This window comes from Melanostigma gelatinosum (genome assembly GCF_949748355.1).
Source record: "Melanostigma gelatinosum genome assembly, chromosome: 17".
In the NCBI taxonomy this organism is placed as follows: Eukaryota; Metazoa; Chordata; class Actinopteri; order Perciformes; family Zoarcidae; genus Melanostigma; species Melanostigma gelatinosum.
In genome coordinates this window covers 3,134,912-3,154,055 of record NC_136650.1, presented here as the reverse complement: position 1 = coordinate 3,154,055, position 19,144 = coordinate 3,134,912, and the positions used below count along the sequence as shown (strand labels likewise).

At 44.3% G+C, this 19,144-nt stretch overlaps 1 protein-coding gene across 1 annotated transcript; it reads left to right on the top strand.

Moving 5' to 3' along the window:
• Positions 1-1,827: 1,827 nt before the first annotated feature.
• On the top strand, positions 1,828-18,789 carry tpm3 (tropomyosin 3). Its single transcript, XM_079288403.1, has 10 exons — positions 1,828-2,021; positions 4,818-4,943; positions 6,611-6,744; positions 7,562-7,679; positions 8,007-8,077; positions 8,762-8,837; positions 15,294-15,356; positions 15,529-15,598; positions 16,984-17,062; positions 17,838-18,789. The coding sequence occupies exons 1-10, from the start codon at positions 1,908-1,910 to the stop codon at positions 17,839-17,841; spliced, it is 855 nt and encodes a 284-aa protein (XP_079144529.1). The 5' UTR covers positions 1,828-1,907; the 3' UTR covers positions 17,842-18,789.
• Positions 18,790-19,144: the final 355 nt, after the last annotated feature.

Below are 19,144 nucleotides of genomic sequence, written 5' to 3'. Positions count from 1 at the left end.
ATCCCAATATCTGCTGCCTCTGTGGAGTGGACATTTTCAGGCCTCAAACGCATTAAAACATATTCAAGAAATACAACTGGGGAGGCTCGACTGTCTTCACTGGCATCCATGAATGGAGAAGGACTTCTTACTGGAACTGAACCGCACAGATGTACTGAACAACGTGAGATTAAACTCTTTATTAACAAAGAAAGGAGGATGGAGTTTGTCTTTAAATAGTGAACAGCAGCTTTGGTAAGTGAACTGCTTTTGTTTTTACATCTGCAGTAGCTTTAATATGCTTGTTTATACATTATTATTTGTACAACTTGTTTTTATGAAGATGGATTTTTGTTTGGTTTTAGATAGGAACCATTGTTACTTCCAGTGTTGCTCTGGGGACATATTTAGTCGGTGCCAGTGTTCTCGCTAAATCTGGCGACTTTCCAAACCCTCTTGGCGACTTTTTTTGTCAAAAGCTACTTGCAACAAATCTAGCGGCATTTTCTGGTGTTGTTGGAGACTTTTCTGGTGTTGTGACTCAGACGTGAAAGCACGTACGTTCTGCTCTGTCGTGAACGAGCAGCGGGTGCTGCCGCTCCGCCGCCCCAAAGCACTCACAGGCGGTAACTCTCACAGCAGCCTCGCACAGCAGTCCCAGCTGCAGTCAGAGAAGAGAGGAGACGCACTCTCTGCGTATTCATGTATCTGCACTCTGCAGTTCGTGTATTTATAGGTGTTGAGCTTCATTTTTACATGAAACAAATAATAACCGTAGCTGTGGCGTCATAATGAGGACAGCAGTGAAGGCCCAGGTATAAAATGCACGGCCACTGAGTAAACCACACCTCTGCTGGTTTACTACAGCTGTATGAACCCAAAATACACATTTTTGCTGTGATTTAATTGCAATAAACGGATAAAAGGGATGCCGAAATAACTTCATAATGATGCCAAAATGAAGACAAAAAGTCTGAATTCATATTTTTTTGTTCTCTCCGAAAGACAACAAGCAAATAACTTTTGTTTTCTCAATGGAGCTCGGATCGATGTTGCTAGGCTTTGCTAAAAGCTCCATCAACGATCAAAATAACATCATATCGGCGTAAATACGGCAGCGTCGTTATTGTTTGTACCCTATAGTTTATACACATACATTTATACACATACTTTTGTCCGGTGTCTATTGATATCAGGTATCGTAGAGCTCTGGGTGCCCACCTACGGCTACAACATTTTCTTTGTCCATAGCTTCTAATTCAACAACGGCAGGACGTCAGTGATGACAGGAGTATTCTGAAGAAAAAGAGTAGAAGAAGAAGAATCAAAAGACCCTGGAACATTTGAAAGATAACACATAGACTAAAGTCAATCACAAACCCACAACTGACTGGTCATTTTGTTCCGATGACTAACATCCGACCTATAACTGGTCTGTAATTTGAGCACTGTGTCAGACAGAAAAAGACAAAATTATTTTGCTTTCTCATGTCTTGTAGCTCAGCCTATTTCATAATGGATAAACTATTTTGATCCCATGCAGGGAAATGAAAGTTATCTTTCTATTCTTTCCAATGTTCTCTTCACTTTAGAAGCCACATCACAAGGAACAGGCCAGACTTACAGTGCATCTTATTGTGGAATGCTAATCTATTTCAGTTTCCAAGCATGAAAACATACATGCAAACACATGTTGTTAGTGTGCAGGTTTGCTTCTCATTTGAGAGGTGATTGTGGAAGATAGAGGAGGGTGCAGTCATGTGCGTGGGTTGAGGGGCTTAGTAGTGGGAGTGTCTCCTCCTCTGTCATATAAATGCCCTCCCTCTATCTTTGTCAGAGTTTAGTGTCTCTACCAGGCTCTCAGGTTGTCCGTTTGTCTTCCTATCTGTACACGGTTGCAAAAACCCATTAGCTAAACCTCAGCCAAAATGGAGGCCATCAAAAAGAAGATGCTCATGCTAAAGTTAGACAAGGAGAATGCACTGGACCAGGCTGAACAAGCTGAAGCAGACAAGAAAGCAGCCGAAGACAGAAGCAAGCAGGTGGGTAATAAACACACAGAAGCGATAGAATGGGATCCAGTCAGACTAAGAAAAATTGGGAACCAGCCCAACCCATGTCCTAAATCAGGTTATCAGGCTAAACACTGTTTGAGGATTTTTTATTTTTTTTTAATCCCGGATGAAGTAATCTTCTATAACTGTGTGCTCTTATTTGAAATAACGTTAAAATGAGTAGAGTTGAAAGCATGAGTAGCATGATTAACTCACTGCTGATCATGTAATTGCAGTTACATGAGGTAGATGTGTTGGGAACCCTCCCAGCATGCAACTGGGGTAATCTATTCATAGACACAGATCTCATTTTATGTTCCTGAATTTGTACTGGTCATTTTGTTCTACATTGCGCTGCACACGCTTACGCTGTTTGCTTTCTTCACTGTTAAACATTTAGAGATGACCAGTGAATATGGTCAGACTACAAGTGATGTTTTCTACAAGTCGTTTTCCCCTGTGAAAATGAAACCGGACTAAACTTTATTAATCAGCAGCTTTAATTCCATGAACAATTCTCATCGAAGTGAATTCTGCAGTTAATTATTCTTATTATTTTTTATTAAACTTTGATGTCGAATTCCCATTTTCATGTCAAACTATAGTCCATACTCTGGCTTCTAAGAGTCAGAGTATTTTAGTTTAGTAGTTTAGTTCGAGTTTATTTTTATTTGTTTGTGCACAGCATCTCAAACCATAATTTGTTATATTTTATAATGCATAGGTTTAGGTAACTCGTCAACATGAAAATTGAACTTTTAATGATTCAAAAACAACTAGCACGTTCTCATAATAAAGCATCACATTTTTATTATTAATCTAAGAAAGTGAGCTATTTCTTTTTTTTTTAAATGATGAGCTAATTGTCACTAAGCATGTTTGGGTTTTAACACTTAAAACAAACCTGAACTTTCCAAACTTTCCAAATTGGATAACTCTTTAGCTCAAGCGTTTATCAAAAGCGACTTACAAAAAGAACATTCAACCCCAAGAAATCATAAAAACTGCTGAACTACTTCAAGCGCTACATTTAGAAACAATAAGAGTTTTTTTGTATTGTAATTTTATGGGCCACGGTGCAGTCTGAACAGATGACTTTTCAGTCTGTGACGGAAGATGTGGAGAGTCCTCCCTGATGCCAATGGGGAGTCAATGGTGAGACTTTGTTCCGACCCCGGAAAACTACTCCGCCGTCTCTTTGGGACCACGTTTATGGGTGCCTCATTGCCCGCTCGCACCAGTGTGCCGCTCAGGTGTATTTCCACTCTGTAAAAGTCATACAGCATCCGCAAACACTGGGTCTTGCCATAAACTGGCAGCTCTCCGCCCAGTCGTTAGTTTACGTTATATTTGTATTGTACTTCTACATTAATACAGACAAGTGTCAATACATATATATATATATATATATATATATTATATATTATTCTGGTGTACGCAATAGTAAATTGCGTAAATATTACGCGCACAAATACTGTACTTTGTTTATGCAAATGAATTCCACTTCAGTTGAGACATGCTTCACTATCTTTTAATCTTAATCAACTTTTAATGTCACACGTGATATTGTACACCGCACAGCACGCGCCTGCATTTCTCATTTTTGACACTTTGGATTTAATCCAATACACAATATACTGTACATGACAACAATTGAATGTCATTTTAAAAAGGAAAAAAAGGTCTCCACGCACTTTTAAAAGGTGAGTGAAAAGATATTTTCCCAGGATAGGTTAAATGCGGGGAGCAGTTTGGGGGTTCGGTGCCTTGCTCAAGGGCACCTCGGATGTGGAGGTGAACCTCTCCAACTACCGGTCCAGTCTCCCTCCGTGTGGACTGAGCTACTGCCGCTTCAATTAGTTTAAGTACATTATGAAGCACACTCTGGCCTTATGCTTCATCAAGATATGTGTTGGTATCTGAGTGCAAGGAAGCTCAGAATTCAATTTATACTGTATTAAAGTCTGTATTTAAACAACAGTCGGATACCCATATTGAAACAGGTTCTGCTTGCTGTAATCATTCCTGCTGTTTGAACTGGTCATTAAGATATTTCTTAATGTGATCGAGAACAAAATCCACAGTCCTCATTCAGAGTAAAAATGCATTCCAAAGTAAATATTCAGTGAAGTCAGTTATTTTTACACAGCCCAATACCACAAATCACAAATTTGCCTCACAGGACTTTACAATCTGTACAGCATACAACACCCTCTGCCTCAAATCAGACCAGGAAAAACTCCCAAAAAATGGAAGAAAACTAAAAACCTCAGGAGGAGTAACTAAAGAGGAATCCCTCTTCCAGGACAGACACACATGCAATATATGTTGTGTGTACAGAATAACCAACAGAATAATATGCTCTGATGAAAGTTTGAAAGAAAATGGATGTCAAGCAGCTTGCAGGTAGCAAACAGCCTAAGCTGCAAGACCTGGAAAGAGGACAGACTACGCAAACACACAAGAAGCAAAACTTCTTGCAGTTGGAGTTAGCCAAAGCGATGGGATAGCTTCCAAGGTTGCAGGCTTTTTAGTCCTTTTTTCACACAGAACATGTGGATTTTTCTTGATAAGCAATGCCAAGAAGGGATCTTTTGATGGCCAGTAGGAAATGAGGAAGCTCTTCAATGTTCATATTGGCATGTTGAAGACATGTTGCCATACCTTTAACTGGAATGCATAGAAGCTATTCACTTCCAGGGCATTACAATCAATGTATTAAGCATGACAACAAATGATCTGATGAACACACTGCTAACTCTGTTTGATCTCCCATGCCATCAGCATGAAGACGAACTTCTGCAAATGCAAAAGAAGCTGAAGGGGACGGAGGATGAGCTTGATAAATACTCGGAGGCCCTGAAGGATGCTCAAGAGAAGCTTGAGGTGGCCGACAAGAAGGCTGCTGATGTGAGTAATACAATTCCAAAAGTGCAATACACACTTGTTGTCATTAATTCGCAGTTTGTCTATCCTTATTTCAAAGAACAAAACATACTCTTCTGCACCACATTTCTACCTGAGGAAGAGGGACTGTCGTAAATAATAGGTTGTACATTATGTACAGAAATGCTTTATGTACATTGCTTCTCATAGTGACATACAATGTGAGCCTGGAACTGAGTCTGATGAAAGCTGTGATGCTGCCAGTGTAAACCAGGGCTGGCTGATTCCCAGCTTCTCCCTTGCATTCCATTCTCATCATGCTCTGCGTGGACTCCTCACAGCTGTCGGGGGGATTTCAGAGCCCTATTTTGGCCATGATGTCAGTCGCTCAACCTTGACTGCAGGCTTAACAATGGTCCAAGTCCATGTTGAGTGCATCATCCATTCCTCCCGGGTCACAGTATTTATTTAGTCCCTTTCCTTTTGAAGAGAATGAATATGCAAACAAAAATAAAAGATTACAATTTTGTACATTAGCTATTACAGCACATGAACAATGGACTTTTATATGTATGAGTGTGGTTCCTGCTAACTGGCAGCATTTTGATCTACGATCATAGAAGGAAGGAAAGAAAACATTCCAGCCTTTAGTCTTCTGCCTCTTTTCAGTTTCAAAGTCATTACTGAAAAATGTATTTCAAAGTTTACATATAGAAAGCACAGCTGTCAGCAAAGGCCGCTGTTCTAAGAATGCCTGGCTGGAACAACATACCAGGGTACGGGTGTGGTTCCAGGAGTAGCAAGCTCTAAATTCTCCAAATTCTAATTCATCAAATTCTAGTTAATCAACTAAAAGCACTAAAAACACTCAAGTCCTCATCCCATATGATGACTGGACTTTCCCTTTTTCAAAAAGATCAAGCGCAAAGAGGGGTTGACTTCAGCATTTTGGTCCAGATGAGACCACATGAGACCATGTTCACGCTGCCCGAGGTAGAGGCTACCGGTTGATAACCTCCGTCAGCCGGCCGTTGAAATTTTGAGAGCCTTTGAGGGGCATTACAAATGCCCCAATCTTATATATTGTACCTTTAAACCTTAAGCCCAATGGTCAAGTTGCTGCCACCATCGTTTTTCAAAGCAGCACATCTAATGATGATGGCCCCTGTCTGAGCAATCAATGCAATTCTTAATGTGTTCTCGTCAATTATTATGCTAAAATTTGTCAAACCCTGAAGATGACTCTCTGCTCTACTCGGCAGGCTGAGCGCTCACGTTCACATAAAGCATGTCACACGCCTCCATCATCATCACCAGCTCAGTGTTCAGTTAAAGAAAGAAGCAATGGGCCGATCTACCTGTTGGGTCGCTCAGAAAAAAGAGTTGTGTTTGTTAGAGTTACATTTCATTTTTCCAACTATGTTTAGAATTTTTTATGAATATATACAGTTTGTAAGTTTAGCAGAATATCGGTGTTATCCAGCATTTTAATGTGCGGGCTGTATTATAAAGCATTACAGCAAGAGTTAACATAGGACAATACAGCTAACAGACTTTGTCACAGATGATGAACCATGATGTAAGGGTCATACTAGCTTCTTAGCAAGGAACATGTTTTCTATAAGCTACAGTGTGTCTACACCATGGAAGAAAACACTTTTCACTCATTGTCATTGTTTTTTTGTGCTCAGGCGGAAGCAGAAGTGGCTTCCCTGAACAGACGTATCCAGCTGGTGGAGGAGGAGTTGGACCGAGCTCAGGAGAGACTGGCAACGGCTCTGCAGAAGTTGGAGGATGCAGAGAAGTCTGCTGATGAGAGCGAGAGGTGATTTCCTGCTATGAATGAGTCATTATGATCAGTGTTATTAGATAAGACAGATACGTAGATCACATTGCCATCATGGTTCACAACTAGGGCCAGTTCAAATCCATGCTGGGATAGTGCACTAGAAGTGGAGCAGTGTTTCCCCACAGAAACATCCTCTGTTGCACTTTTAACCAACAACAATGATGTCACAGGGTCCTGGAGTACACCTGCACAGCACTGCAGCAGAGTAAGATTAAAACAACCAAAATATGATTATCGGGGTGTGTATCGTTACTCTTTAAAGGATCTCTATGCAATATACAGATCATTAATATCTCATCCAACAACTATGTATCTAGAGCTGTAATGTCTCCCTGAGCAGAAAATGAAGTCTCTCTCTCTCTCTCTCTCTCTCTCCCTCTCGCTCTCTCTCTCTGTGTTGTTATCAGAGCTCCTCCTCTCTTTGTTCACATAGCCGGGCGGCCACATGCCTTTTAATGCACGTTAGTGCATGTGAGTATGTGTGTGTGCCCCACTGACCAGCTAATCGCCAAAGAGGGACATGGACACTGTGAGAGGACAAGTAAAACGTGCCTTTTCCACCTTGTGATAGATGAGAACAACACGAACACAAAAAAGCTGGTTAGAAATATGAGCAATAAACAGCAAGCATTTATTGTGTTGATGTGTTTTTTTTGTTGACTTTTATGAAACAACAGACTCTTAACCAGTAGTTTCTGGTTAGTAATTTACCTTTTTATAAAATATAATGGAATAAAATGGAAAACACTTCAATATTTGTGAGGTACGAAATAAGTAATGTCTGTGTGTGCAGAGGTATGAAGGTGATTGAGAACAGGGCTCAGAAGGATGAAGAGAAGATGGAGCTTCAGGAGATTCAGCTGAAGGAGGCCAAGCACATTGCAGAGGAGGCTGACCGCAAGTATGAGGAGGTGAGTTGGTGACGAGGCTCTTATGATGCAGCTTCTTCACACACATCTCAAAGGAGCTTTTTCCTCATGTAGGCCTGCCACTGCAGTATTGACAATGGTGTGTTCGCTTCACAATACCCAACAACAGAATTTAGTGACACTGAGATCAGCACTCGAACTGACCAGTCCACAAAACACACACTGTTACTGGTGACTTTTGATGAATAAGATAAGATAATCCTATATTAGTCTCGCAGCAGGGAAATGTACAGGATTACAGCAGCATACCGATACCCATACCCATAGTGGCCCTATAAATACATATGGATTTCTAATGCTTTTCTCCAGGTGGCTCGTAAGCTGGTGATTGTAGAAGGAGAGCTGGAGCGAACCGAGGAGAGGGCAGAGCTGGCTGAGGCGTGAGTATCCACACCACATGTGACTTAGTATGTGTTGGTCAGGAATGAAACATTACCAACTGAGTTACAAAGTTGAGCCCCTCAGCAAAAGTCTCTTACAAAGGAAAATGTGTGTTGATCACACTCCAATTACTATTCTCTAACTTCTGCTCATGTGGGCAGTTTGGTTTGACTCAGCAACTCACTGGTAGCTGAGCTGATATTCCACAGAGAAAAAAGCTCCACCCCACCCATAACATGACCATGCTATCATGATAATGATCCAATAACTGATGGGGCAATTCTACTTTTAACACTTACACACTGTACATTGGCAGTACCAACAGTGCATTTAGCTTCTGTATTTTTTTTCTGGTAATATATTGAAAGCAGGACTTTTAAGGTTCAATATTGACTTATTGTCATTCTACAACATTATTGCAAAAGGAAATGCAATATGTTGTCCTTTTACAAGAAGAAATTAAACAAAACAAAACAATTCTTAATGGTGGAGTTCTGTGGATGAGTTGAGGAGCCTGAGGAAAGACAGGATTTTTACACTGCTTTTACTTAGGGAAGGACCTGAATACTCTTTTTAAAATGTGCAGTTCTCACCAGTTTCTCCAAACTAATCTGATGTCCTTCCTACCACCTCTTTCCCTCCTTTTTTCCTTCCTTCCTTTCCTGAAATCAAAACATATCAAGTAAATGTGCTGAGTTGGAGGAGGAACTGAAGACCGTCACCAATAACCTGAAGTCTCTGGAGGCCCAGGCTGAGAAGGTAGAGACAGGCTGCATAACTCAAGCCTTGCTTTATTTATTCTGCGTATACGAATGACGAGGAAAAGGAAAGAAAAATGAGTGTAAATACACAAACAGAGCTGTTTCTATTATACTCCCTAAAAAGTATAAAAAGATGCACAGATGGCAAAAGACAACACGATTAGCTGTGACCAACACGGTCTCACTCCCAACCCGTCAAATACTAGCGCTGGTCACCGTCTGATACCGACTCGCCGAGGCATCCTTCAGCGTCTGTATGGGATAAACTAGCTTCAACAAAGTTGAATATGAAATCATCCTTGACAGTATCAGATAGGTAATACAACTGACATAGTATAAAGAATGAGAAAGTCCACAAAGGGAGGACAGGACTTGGTAAATGGTAAACTTGTATAGAGCTTTTCTAGTTTTCCGAGCACTCAAAGCGCTTTAACACTACATGTCATCATTCACCCATTCGTACACTGATGACAGGAGCTACCATGCAAGGTACCACCTGTCCATCAGGCCTCTCTAACATTCATACCCATTCACACACCGAAGGCTCAGACTACAAGAGCAATTTGGGTTAAGTCTTACCCAAGGACACATCGACATGGACTAGAGCAGTGATTCTTAACCATAGATGATTGGGCCGCGAGCGCCACCTAGAGGGCCGCGAAAAACTTTCAGTTTTGTACCTGTGGGCCGCGAGGGCCGCGGGACCGCATAGGTTATCAATTGAAGACACCAGAGATATTACTGTTATCCATGAGACGCTCAGTTACAATGTAGCTTCCCACCACCTGGTGGCGGTAATGCGTCAGTCAGTTGTTTAACAAGCTGCAATAAGCAGAAGAAGACACTCAGCTAGCCGCTAGCCTGTAGCGAAAGTTATGGATAAGTTATTAAAAAGAAAAAATGAAGACGACAGTGGTGCCATACCCCCCCAAAAGTCTAAATGTGTGCGCAGGTACAACCCTGACTTTCTTAAGTACGGCTTTGTGAACGGAGGCAACGAGGCAGAGCCGAGTGCTCAGTGTGTGGAATGTGGGCTAATGCTATCAAACGAAGCACTGGAGCCTTCAAAAATAAAGCGACACGTAGCGACGAAACATCCAACGCTCGTGGGAAAGTCTGTTGGGCTTCTTGTTGTGGATGCAGGTTTACATACACATGATAATAAATGTCTTTGTGATCATCACATTCTATCATCTCATTTATTTGACAAGGGTTTTGCCATAATAATTTCTTATGGTTTCTCCACAAAAGTAGCCCACACACACACACTGTCCAAAGTCGCCATAACCGCTGCAAGTCGTATTGTGCAGCATTTCGACGGAAAAAGACACATTACAGACCCGACAACGTGCTAGCGGATGTTACCATGGAGCTACTGCCTTCAGAAAATGCTAGTTCACTAGCTTAGGGCCCCACCTCGGCGATTTGGCCGGCTGGAGAGTTTTAGGGATGGTTGGTGGAGGGTAGCCTGAGCGAAGCGGTTTGGGGAAAGGCTAGTTTGAGGGTCCACTGCGGCTCCCGGGCCTTGCACACCCCCCCCCCCCGGTCCATGTGGGACAGTAGTGGCTGTGGAGGCAGGAGGCCTTCCGGGAGTGGTTTTAAAGAGGGGCGGGAGGGTGGGGTGCGAAAGGCGTAGCAGGCTGAGCTATGGTGGCCGTGGGTATTTGTAGGGTGTGGCCGGAAGTGGCCCCGTGGAGGTGTGGCCCTGCTCCTGAAATTCAGCTAAGGTTTATCTCCAATTCACTAGCTTAGGGCCCCACCTCGGCGATTTGGCCGGCTGGAGAGTTTTAGGGATGGTTGGTGGAGGGTAGCCTGAGCGAAGCGGTTTGGGGAAAGGCTAGTTTGAGGGTCCACTGTGGCTCCCGGGCCTTGCAGACCCCCAAAAGCCTGCCTACGGGAGCAGTGCCGCCTGCCCGTTGCGCATGTCGGTGGCGCTGTGGCGAGTATAGAGTTGGTAGGCGGGGGAGGGCCAGCGGCCCAGGCTTTGATGGTGGTCTGGGACTCCTCTGCTCGCTGCGGTGGTGGCGGCTCCTACGCGGGAGGAGTGGCCAGGGAAGGAGCCGGGATTGATCCCGGAGATGGTTAGGATTCCCCTGAAGTGCAAGAGGAACCAGGATCGGTCGGCGATGCGGCCAGTCTCTGTGGTGAACAGTGGTTCGTGGGGGGCGGTTTGCTGTGTTTTCCTGGTTTGTAGTTAGCGCATGAGGGGTTCGTAGGGGCTCAGGTGTGAGTTGAATTTGAAATATAGTATGGGGACCGCTCTTCTCTTCTCTTTCTTCGAGGCTGGTCTCCGGCAATGTCGTCAGTCGTGAAAACCCCCCAAAAGACGGCAGAGGGCGCGGCATCGTTGTTGGCCAATTGTGTGAGTTCGTCGCTGGAAGTGGGCGGGGTGGGGGCACTGGCATCCCGGTGCCAGATGTCCCGGTTATGGTCACTTGCTGTGTTTTCTGAAGTAGGCGGCGGGGGCACTGGCGTCCTGCGTTCCGTTGTTGCTTTGCGTTCCGTGCTTGCTGCGTCTCGTTGCCTGCTGCGTTGCGTGGCTGTGCGTCATGCGTCGTTCCGTTGCTGCGTTCCGTTGTTGCTTGATGTGATCCGTTGTTGCTTGCTGCATTGCTGAGTCGTTACTTGCTGCGTTGTTACGTTGCTGCGGTCCGTTGTTGCTTGATGTGATCCGTTGTTGCTTGCTGCATTGCTGAGTCGTTACTTGCTGCGTTGTTACGTTGCTGCGGTCCGTTGCACTGTGTTGCTGCATCCCATTGTTGCTTGCTGCGTCGTTGCGTTGCTGCGTTACGTTGCTGCGTTACGTTGCTGCGTTACGTTGCTGCGTTACGTTGCTGTGTTCCGTCGTTGCAATGCGTGGCTGCTGCGTTCTGCCGTTGCTGCATTCTGTTCCGGCGTTGCTGCGTTCCGCTCCATTCCGGCGTTGCTGCGTTACGTGGCATGGCTGAGTTGTTCCGTGGCTGCGTCATTGCACTCCGTGGCTGCGTTGCTGCGGTCCGTTGCTGCGTTGTTGCGTTGCTGCGATTCGCTGCTGCGTTCTGCCGTTGCTGCATTCCGTTCCGGCGTTGCTGCGCTCTGTTCCATTCCGGCGTTGCTGCGTTGCGTAGCATGGCTGAGTCGTTGAGTGGCTGCGTCTTTGCACTCCGTGGCTGCGTTGCTGCGTTTCGTTGTTGCTTGGTATCTGCATGGTGGAAAAGCAGAATGGGGGAGGGGGACAGAAGACAAGGCAAGAAGACCTGGCAGCCCGGTGCCAGGAATCTGCCTAGTAGGAAAAGCGGAATAGGGGAGGGGGACAGAGGAGAGGGAACCTGGCAACCCGGTGCCAGGACTTAGGGGGGGACAGGGGCAAGAAGACCTGGCAACCCGGTGCCTGGAATCTGCCTAGTGGGAAGAGTATGCGTAGTAGGAAAAGCGGGATAGGGGAGGGGGGGGGGGGAGAGGGAGCCTGGCAGCCCGGTGCCAGGACTAAAAGAGGGGGACAGGGGCAAGAAGACCTGGCAACCCGGTGTCAGGAATCCACCCGGTGGGAAGAGTATGCGAAGTAGGAAAGCGGCATTAGGGGACAGAGGAAAGGGAACCTGGCAACCCGGTGCCAGGACTTAAAGAGGGGGACGGGGCCAGAAGACCTGGCAGCCCAGTGCCAGGAATCGCCTGGTGGGCAGAGTATGCGTAGTAGGAAAGCGGCATTAGGGGACAGAGGAAAGGGAACCTGGCAACCCGGTGCCCGGACTTAAAGAGGGGGATGGAGGAGAGGGAACCTGGCAACCCGGTGCCAGGACTTACCTGGTGCCTGACGTGACTTTGGGAAGGTTTGGAGGAGTTGGCACGGTGTGCTTTGTTGCGTAGACTCTCTTTTCCCTTTCTTCTCTCTTTCCTTGTGGTGGTGGAGGGGGACGCTGTGAACCTGGCAACCTGGAACGTCGAGGCCGGCGGGGCGGGGCTTGGTGGTGCGTGATTGCGTCACTGACAGCGCGCCCGTGTGTTGCTGGAAAGTCCGTCGCTGCGTGGCGAGGTGTCATGGCGGCTGCGAGGAGTTGGAGCAGTGTCGCTTTTTTTTTTTGTCGTGGCGCTTGTGGGGGATCCCCCTCTCATGCAGCTCCGTTAACGGCGCGCTACGGTCCAGGCGGCGATCCTGGGCGGGTCGGTTCCGCTGGGAGATGCGGTCAGGGCGCGAGCGCCGTGCCGGTGGCTTCGAGCGCGGCGTGCTGGGATGCTGGAGTCGCCGGAAGCCGGGCTGTCGGAGGTTTGCCCCCGAGCGCTGCGTCCGGAGCGAGCGGAGGAGGAAGGGGGGGGACTTCCGCGGAGGCGTGCCGGTGTGGGACTTGGTTCGCTGGAAGATGACGGTCGGTCTGGGCCCCCGTACTGGCGGATTGCCCGGAGGGAGGGATTCCGGTCGATGGATGTGGCCGGTCGGCGGGTTCGGCTGCGTTGGGCCGCCGGGGCGCTCTCAGAGGCGATCGGTGGCGTCTGGAAGCCCTGCCTCGGTGGAGTGCGGCCCCGGGCTGTGCGGGTGGCGGCTGGGGAGGCAAACGGTTCGTCGTCATCGGGAGGCCCGGTTAGTAGCAGGTCCATGCTGGCGAGGTAAGGGGTTTATTTTCCTTTCCTGTTCGTTGTTTTTGCGGTGCTGCGGGCGTTCTTGCGGTCTGGTGCGAACAACGTAGCAGCCTTCTTCTTTTCTGAAGGTGTAGCCGCCTTACGGTTTGGTGCGAAAGGCGTAGCAGGCTGAGCTATGGTGGTCGTGGGTATTTGTAGGGTGTGGCCGGAAGTGGCCCCGTGGAGGTGTGGCCCTGCTCCTGAAATTCAGCTAAGGTTTATCTCCAATACTTATAGTACAAATCTTATCCTCCTCTTCCATAAGCCGTCAACCAACGTTTGCGTAACTGAGCTATTCTCATGCTCGATCGTGCGCTCGGTCGCAGCCATTATGCACAGATACAGCCACCGGCAGTTATTTATACTGAAAGATACTTTTTTATTTTATGCAGACAAAAATCTTAAATTTTTACTGTCTCCAAAGGCCCACTGCTCTGTTTCTGTATGACCTGCAGGTTGTCTGACACTTTTGATGCATATAGTCAGAGTGGGCCCCGGGACACTTTGTACTTGAAAGTTGGGCCCCGAGGTCAAAAAGGTTAAGAACCCCTGGACTAGAGGAGCCGGGGATCAACAACCCGCTCTACCACTAAGCTACAGTCGCCCCCCAGTTTGTGTGGAACCAAGTCAGCAATTAGTTATTTTACTTACTTTTGTTACGTAACTTACGTACCGAACTAACAGCAGTTACTTAACAAACTTAATTTATGTATTTTGAGGCTGAACTTCTATGTTTTTAAAGACTCTATGCATGTAACGAGTGGAAACTGACAAGCTGTCCTTGACATGTCCAGAACTGATGCTAGAGGACGACCTAACTACAGTAGGGATGCACTGATACTGATATCAGGCAATACCAACTCAAATAGATGGATTGAGTATCGTGATATTTCAGTTCCATGTTCATGTACCGTATCAATTATATACTGGAATTTTAATTCCTGTTTAAGTTTTGATCAATTAGTTGCTGCATTAAAAAGATCAACGTATCCAACAACGGCTTGGGTTAAAATAAGTGGTGTTACTTAAATACAGACGTTATGTGACAAATAAATCAACGTAGACTTCTCGTTTCACCCGGGACACAAACAGCGGTCTCCTGGGAGAAAGGCCGGTGTATATTTGACCGACATAGTTTGAACATAGCTTGAAGCCGAGTGCCACTGACCAAGCGTCTGTATTTGACTAAAGTTACTTCTGCATTCAGGTCTATGTGAGTCCTGAATGCTGTTATTCAGTGAAGTTTGGGTCAAAATGTCCTCTTCACTGCTAATTAATGCAAATGTGGTACTAAGACTGTAACATTGAAAGATCCCAATTTGCATTTTGGAACTTGTAATGTAATTGTACATAGGCGGGGGGCTGTGCGTAGTTGCATCAAAAGCTTATCCCTTCATGGCCAGTATGGACACAGAAAAATGCAGCTATATATATATATAACTATATATAACTCACTCAAAGTGCATATGAGCATGTTAGGACTATTGTGGTGTTGCTGAAAATGGAAGTAGCGTAGCCTCAGTGGAAAAAGTGTGAGTATAATTATTACCCACAAAATACATTACATTATGTGCATCTATTACAGACAAGAGGCCTTGCCCTTTATTCCTGTTTGGTGCCAGCATTCAGTTTTTCAGCAGAAAGTAATGTGTCCTTTAAGAGTTTTTGTCCTATTCATGAATGTTTCCTTCCCTAACCCCCGCTGCCCTCCACAGATATTGTGAAAAATAAGTATTTCTTAAATGATGGTGTTGGTAATCCAGGGATTTTCAGAATCGCCCCACACTAAATGTAAATGTGTGTCATTTCTTCTTTTTTTAAGAGGAAATCAGCATCTTAATAATGTTGTTTCTCATTGCAGTACTCTCAAAAGGAGGACAAGTATGAGGAAGAGATCAAGATCTTGACCGACAAGCTGAAAGAGGTGAGCTAGAAGCAATGATGAGCAATATTTTCCTGAATATAAAACCATCCTACACCCTAAGAGACTCCAGTAAGATGTGTTAAGACACAAAAGGTTGACATACCCTTGCATATTAGGTTTACTATAGTTTTTTGACCTCAGACGTTATCTGATTTGTGCTTTGTCATCTCAGGCTGAGACCCGGGCTGAGTTTGCTGAGAGATCTGTGGCCAAGCTGGAGAAGACCATTGATGATCTGGAAGGTACAACATTGAATACACTTTCAACCAACACTAAGGGCACCCTTTACATAGACTTTAAATTCACGAACCAAAATTTTTCAAAAAAGGAAACGCCAATACAGCGTAATATAACAGCCAAACCTTTTGGATACGAGTGGGACGTGTTGACAGCTCTGATCTGTGATGCAGTGATGGGAGTCATCTTTCACGAACTCAGTGACATCTGAGTCTGTGCTCTAAGTGCATGTTCACGAGTGAGTCAGTTTTGTACAAATAATGTAGGTTACTTTTAATTTGCACTATCCAGTCATGCAAGCACATTAAAATGTGCGACATCATGTGTGATTAAAGTGTGGGATGTAATTTACTGGCTCGCTAACAATAACTGTTAACACTTGCGCGTTAACAGGTTTGCTTTCAGCATCAGCGCTTGGTAAACGTTACCGTTTGCCCCATGGGGCTCTAAAGAATGAAGTCACCCCAGTCTATTGTTAATGTTACATTGGTTAACGCTGATGTCAGCAGTCAGGTAAAAGTCATCTGAAAATCTGCAGGGAAGTCTAGTGGCGGATTACCGGTAGTTGAGCAGGAATTCGGTTCAACCGGCTCTGTATCACCAGTTGAGGATCGGCAGACTTTCACTTTTAAGGAGCATTATCAATCTACTTGACAAGGCGTCAACCACAGGTGCTTTGCCCATCAGTAGTCGTTTTTCATCCAGAGAAAAGTAAAAAACAACGTGATCAATATAAGCTCTTTCCACTGTATTTTGTTATCAGATCAATTCAGGTAAATGATAATACAGTATTATTTTGTTGACAGCTGATAGATAGATGTATGAGTGTAAATAGCAGTAGAAAAAAAATGTACGCACAAAATGAAGCAGATAAGACAGCTAGCTAGTTAGCTCGCTTGCTAATTGCACATGCTTTAATGCGTTACCTGCTCCATCAAATGAACGAAACGGTCCCTCCGTCTCACTCCCCGTTGCTCTGTAGACAGACAAGCTACAAAACTAACTGTACATCTTCAGAGCTGCGTCTGCTCTCCTCCAGGTGAACTGCAACAACACTTTTCGGCCCCACTAAAGTATGTTGTCACCATAACAACTAACAACAATTGACATTTTCTTTTGTATCGTCAAATGACTACAGACAACAGGTACATTCCATTCCTATTGTATTTCTATGGGTCTACCTAACTTTCTGTTCCCCCATTTCCACAATGGATGTGGACCAATAATGTCCTGAGGTTGAACCCGGTTTCTAACCAGATTAACCAGTTTCTTTCTATTGCATTGCCATATTTCTGGTCCCTAAAGATCTTATCACAATACTAATTTGAGCTTCACTTGTGTTTTCCAATTTCCTTTACAACCCACTTTTTATTGGTGTGTGGACATACAGATGAGCTTTATGCACAGAAACTCAAGTACAAAGCCATCAGCGAGGAACTGGACCACGCCCTCAATGACATGACATCTATGTAAGTGATATTTTTAATTTCCTAGTGAGCAGCTTATTGAGCCTGCCAGTGTGACATTCTGTTCAAAACTGCTTTTAGTGTGTGACTATTATTGCGTATTTTCATGTTTTTAGTGTATTGCTTTTATATATGATGATTTTAATGTAAAGTGTCTTTGAGTATTTTGAAAAGCGCAATATAAATAAAATGTATTATTATTGTTATTATTATTATTTCTTTAATTTGGATCAAATATTATTGTACACTGATCTGTCAGACTGCAATGTTGGTTATTGCAACTTTTTTTTTTTTTTTTCGAATAGTTCACTGCATTACAATTACAAGAAGAAAATATTTATTTTGTATTCCTTTTTTATAAAAATAAAAAATAATTATACAAACTTACACAACATACAATTAATAAGCTCTCCTCAAAGCCATCAGACTCCATTACAAGACACAGTAGTTGTACCTGAAACAAAATGAAACGTATCAAACCCGTCTTGTTTAGCCTCGTCTCCTCCAACAATCACCCACTCTGGTGAGCTCTAAATAAGGCCAGAGAAGCTGTCTCTACCCCGTTGTCTCTCTCTGTTGCCGGCCTCAGTGCTATTAATGGCTTAATGTGCTGCTCACATGCAATCATGCAACATCATAGACAGTGGTATGTCAGAAAAACATAATTGGAACATTGTTATTACTTCTGATAAGTTCCCCTTTAGACATGTTTTAAAGTATGTAAAAATACTCTGCTATGATAAATATGGTTAGTTACTCTTGCATCTTGTGTTTTCAGCTAAAAATCCAGAAGCTCCACCATCCTGCCAAGTTGTGGTTTCAAGACCCCACCACCACCAATTCCATCTCATCGATCTTTTTTCTAATCTCTCAACTGTTGCGTTGTGTGTGTGCCGGTTGTACTTTGTCTTCAGCACTTTCTTTATGTATCTGCTGAACTTGTCTCCCTTCAATTGTTCTCTTGTCTCTTGGATTTCACTTTTCATGTATTCCTTCTGTATCAACTCTGTTATCGACCAGAGTTAAACAAGTGAGGGAAGACAGCTTGAGTTAAGGAATCTGTGTCCATGGCTGTTCTTGTTACATACTGTTTGCAGAAGCATATCAATAATCGTGCGGACAAAAACCTCAAACACTGCAATATCGAGCAACATCTGACACTACACTTAACACTGTGTCCCAGCACAGGCTCTTCTGTAGGCCTCACTAGGTCAATGTGCTGGGGATTAAACCCTAAATGTTTTGAGTACAGCCCCGAATATAATTTGAAATGATTTAAAGCTCAACAAAAAACCCAGTGGGGGGTTCTGACGGTCATCGGCACTGAGTGACTCATTGCAGGAAAAATAGAGGAGACATAGCAGCTCCAGTTTCAGGTGGGAAAAAAGAAGGAAAGGCAAGATGATAACCTCTGTAGTGTGATTTATAATGTGAAATACATCATAGGAGTTGTACTTTACTCTACAAAGCTCACGTTGCAAAACATCATTTTGGTTACGGTGTGGCTCCTATACAAACTACAACACTAAATGACTCTTTACGATAAATTAAAACTCTGACCGCTTCTTAAAGTCACTGTGGAGAGAAAGACGGTCAGAAAGCCACAGACAGACAGTACCAGCTGATGGACATGGTGTTGCATGCACTACACTACATGAACTGTATCTGAAAATATGTGCATGAATGAAAAAAACCCTTTTTGATATTTCAATAAACTAGTCACAAAGTGATGGAAGAAGTGCTCCGATCTCTACTTAAGTAAAAGTAGTAATACTTCACTGTGACTCTGTCACGTATTATAGTATTAAGTCGTTTTTTGTTTCCAACAAGTACAGGAGCCACACAACTTTTTAGTTTTTCTTTGGGCAAGACACTGAACTCCAACCCGTAGGCTGTGCCTGCAGTATGTGGGTATGAATGTCAGTTGGTCCTGATGGGCAGGTGGTACCCCTGCCCATCAGTGTGTGAATGAGTGTGAATGGGTGAATGATATGCAGTGTTAAAGCGCTTTGAAGAAGGAAGACCAGAAAAGCTCAATACAAGTATTATCCATTTACCATTTTTTGATTTATTTAAGTTATTTCG

What these genes read in the sequence shown, in the direction of transcription:
- tpm3 (XM_079288403.1), top strand. Translation starts at nt 1,908, where the DNA reads ATGGAGGCCATCAAAAAGAAGATGCTCATGCTAAAGTTAGACAAGGAG. An exon ending in AGGGCAGAGCTGGCTGAGGC is followed by an intron (nt 8,078 to 8,761) that starts GTGAGTATCCAC and finishes AAACATATCAAG; the next exon opens with TAAATGTGCTGAGTTGGAGG. An exon ending in TGACCGACAAGCTGAAAGAG is followed by an intron (nt 15,357 to 15,528) that starts GTGAGCTAGAAG and finishes TTGTCATCTCAG; the next exon opens with GCTGAGACCCGGGCTGAGTT.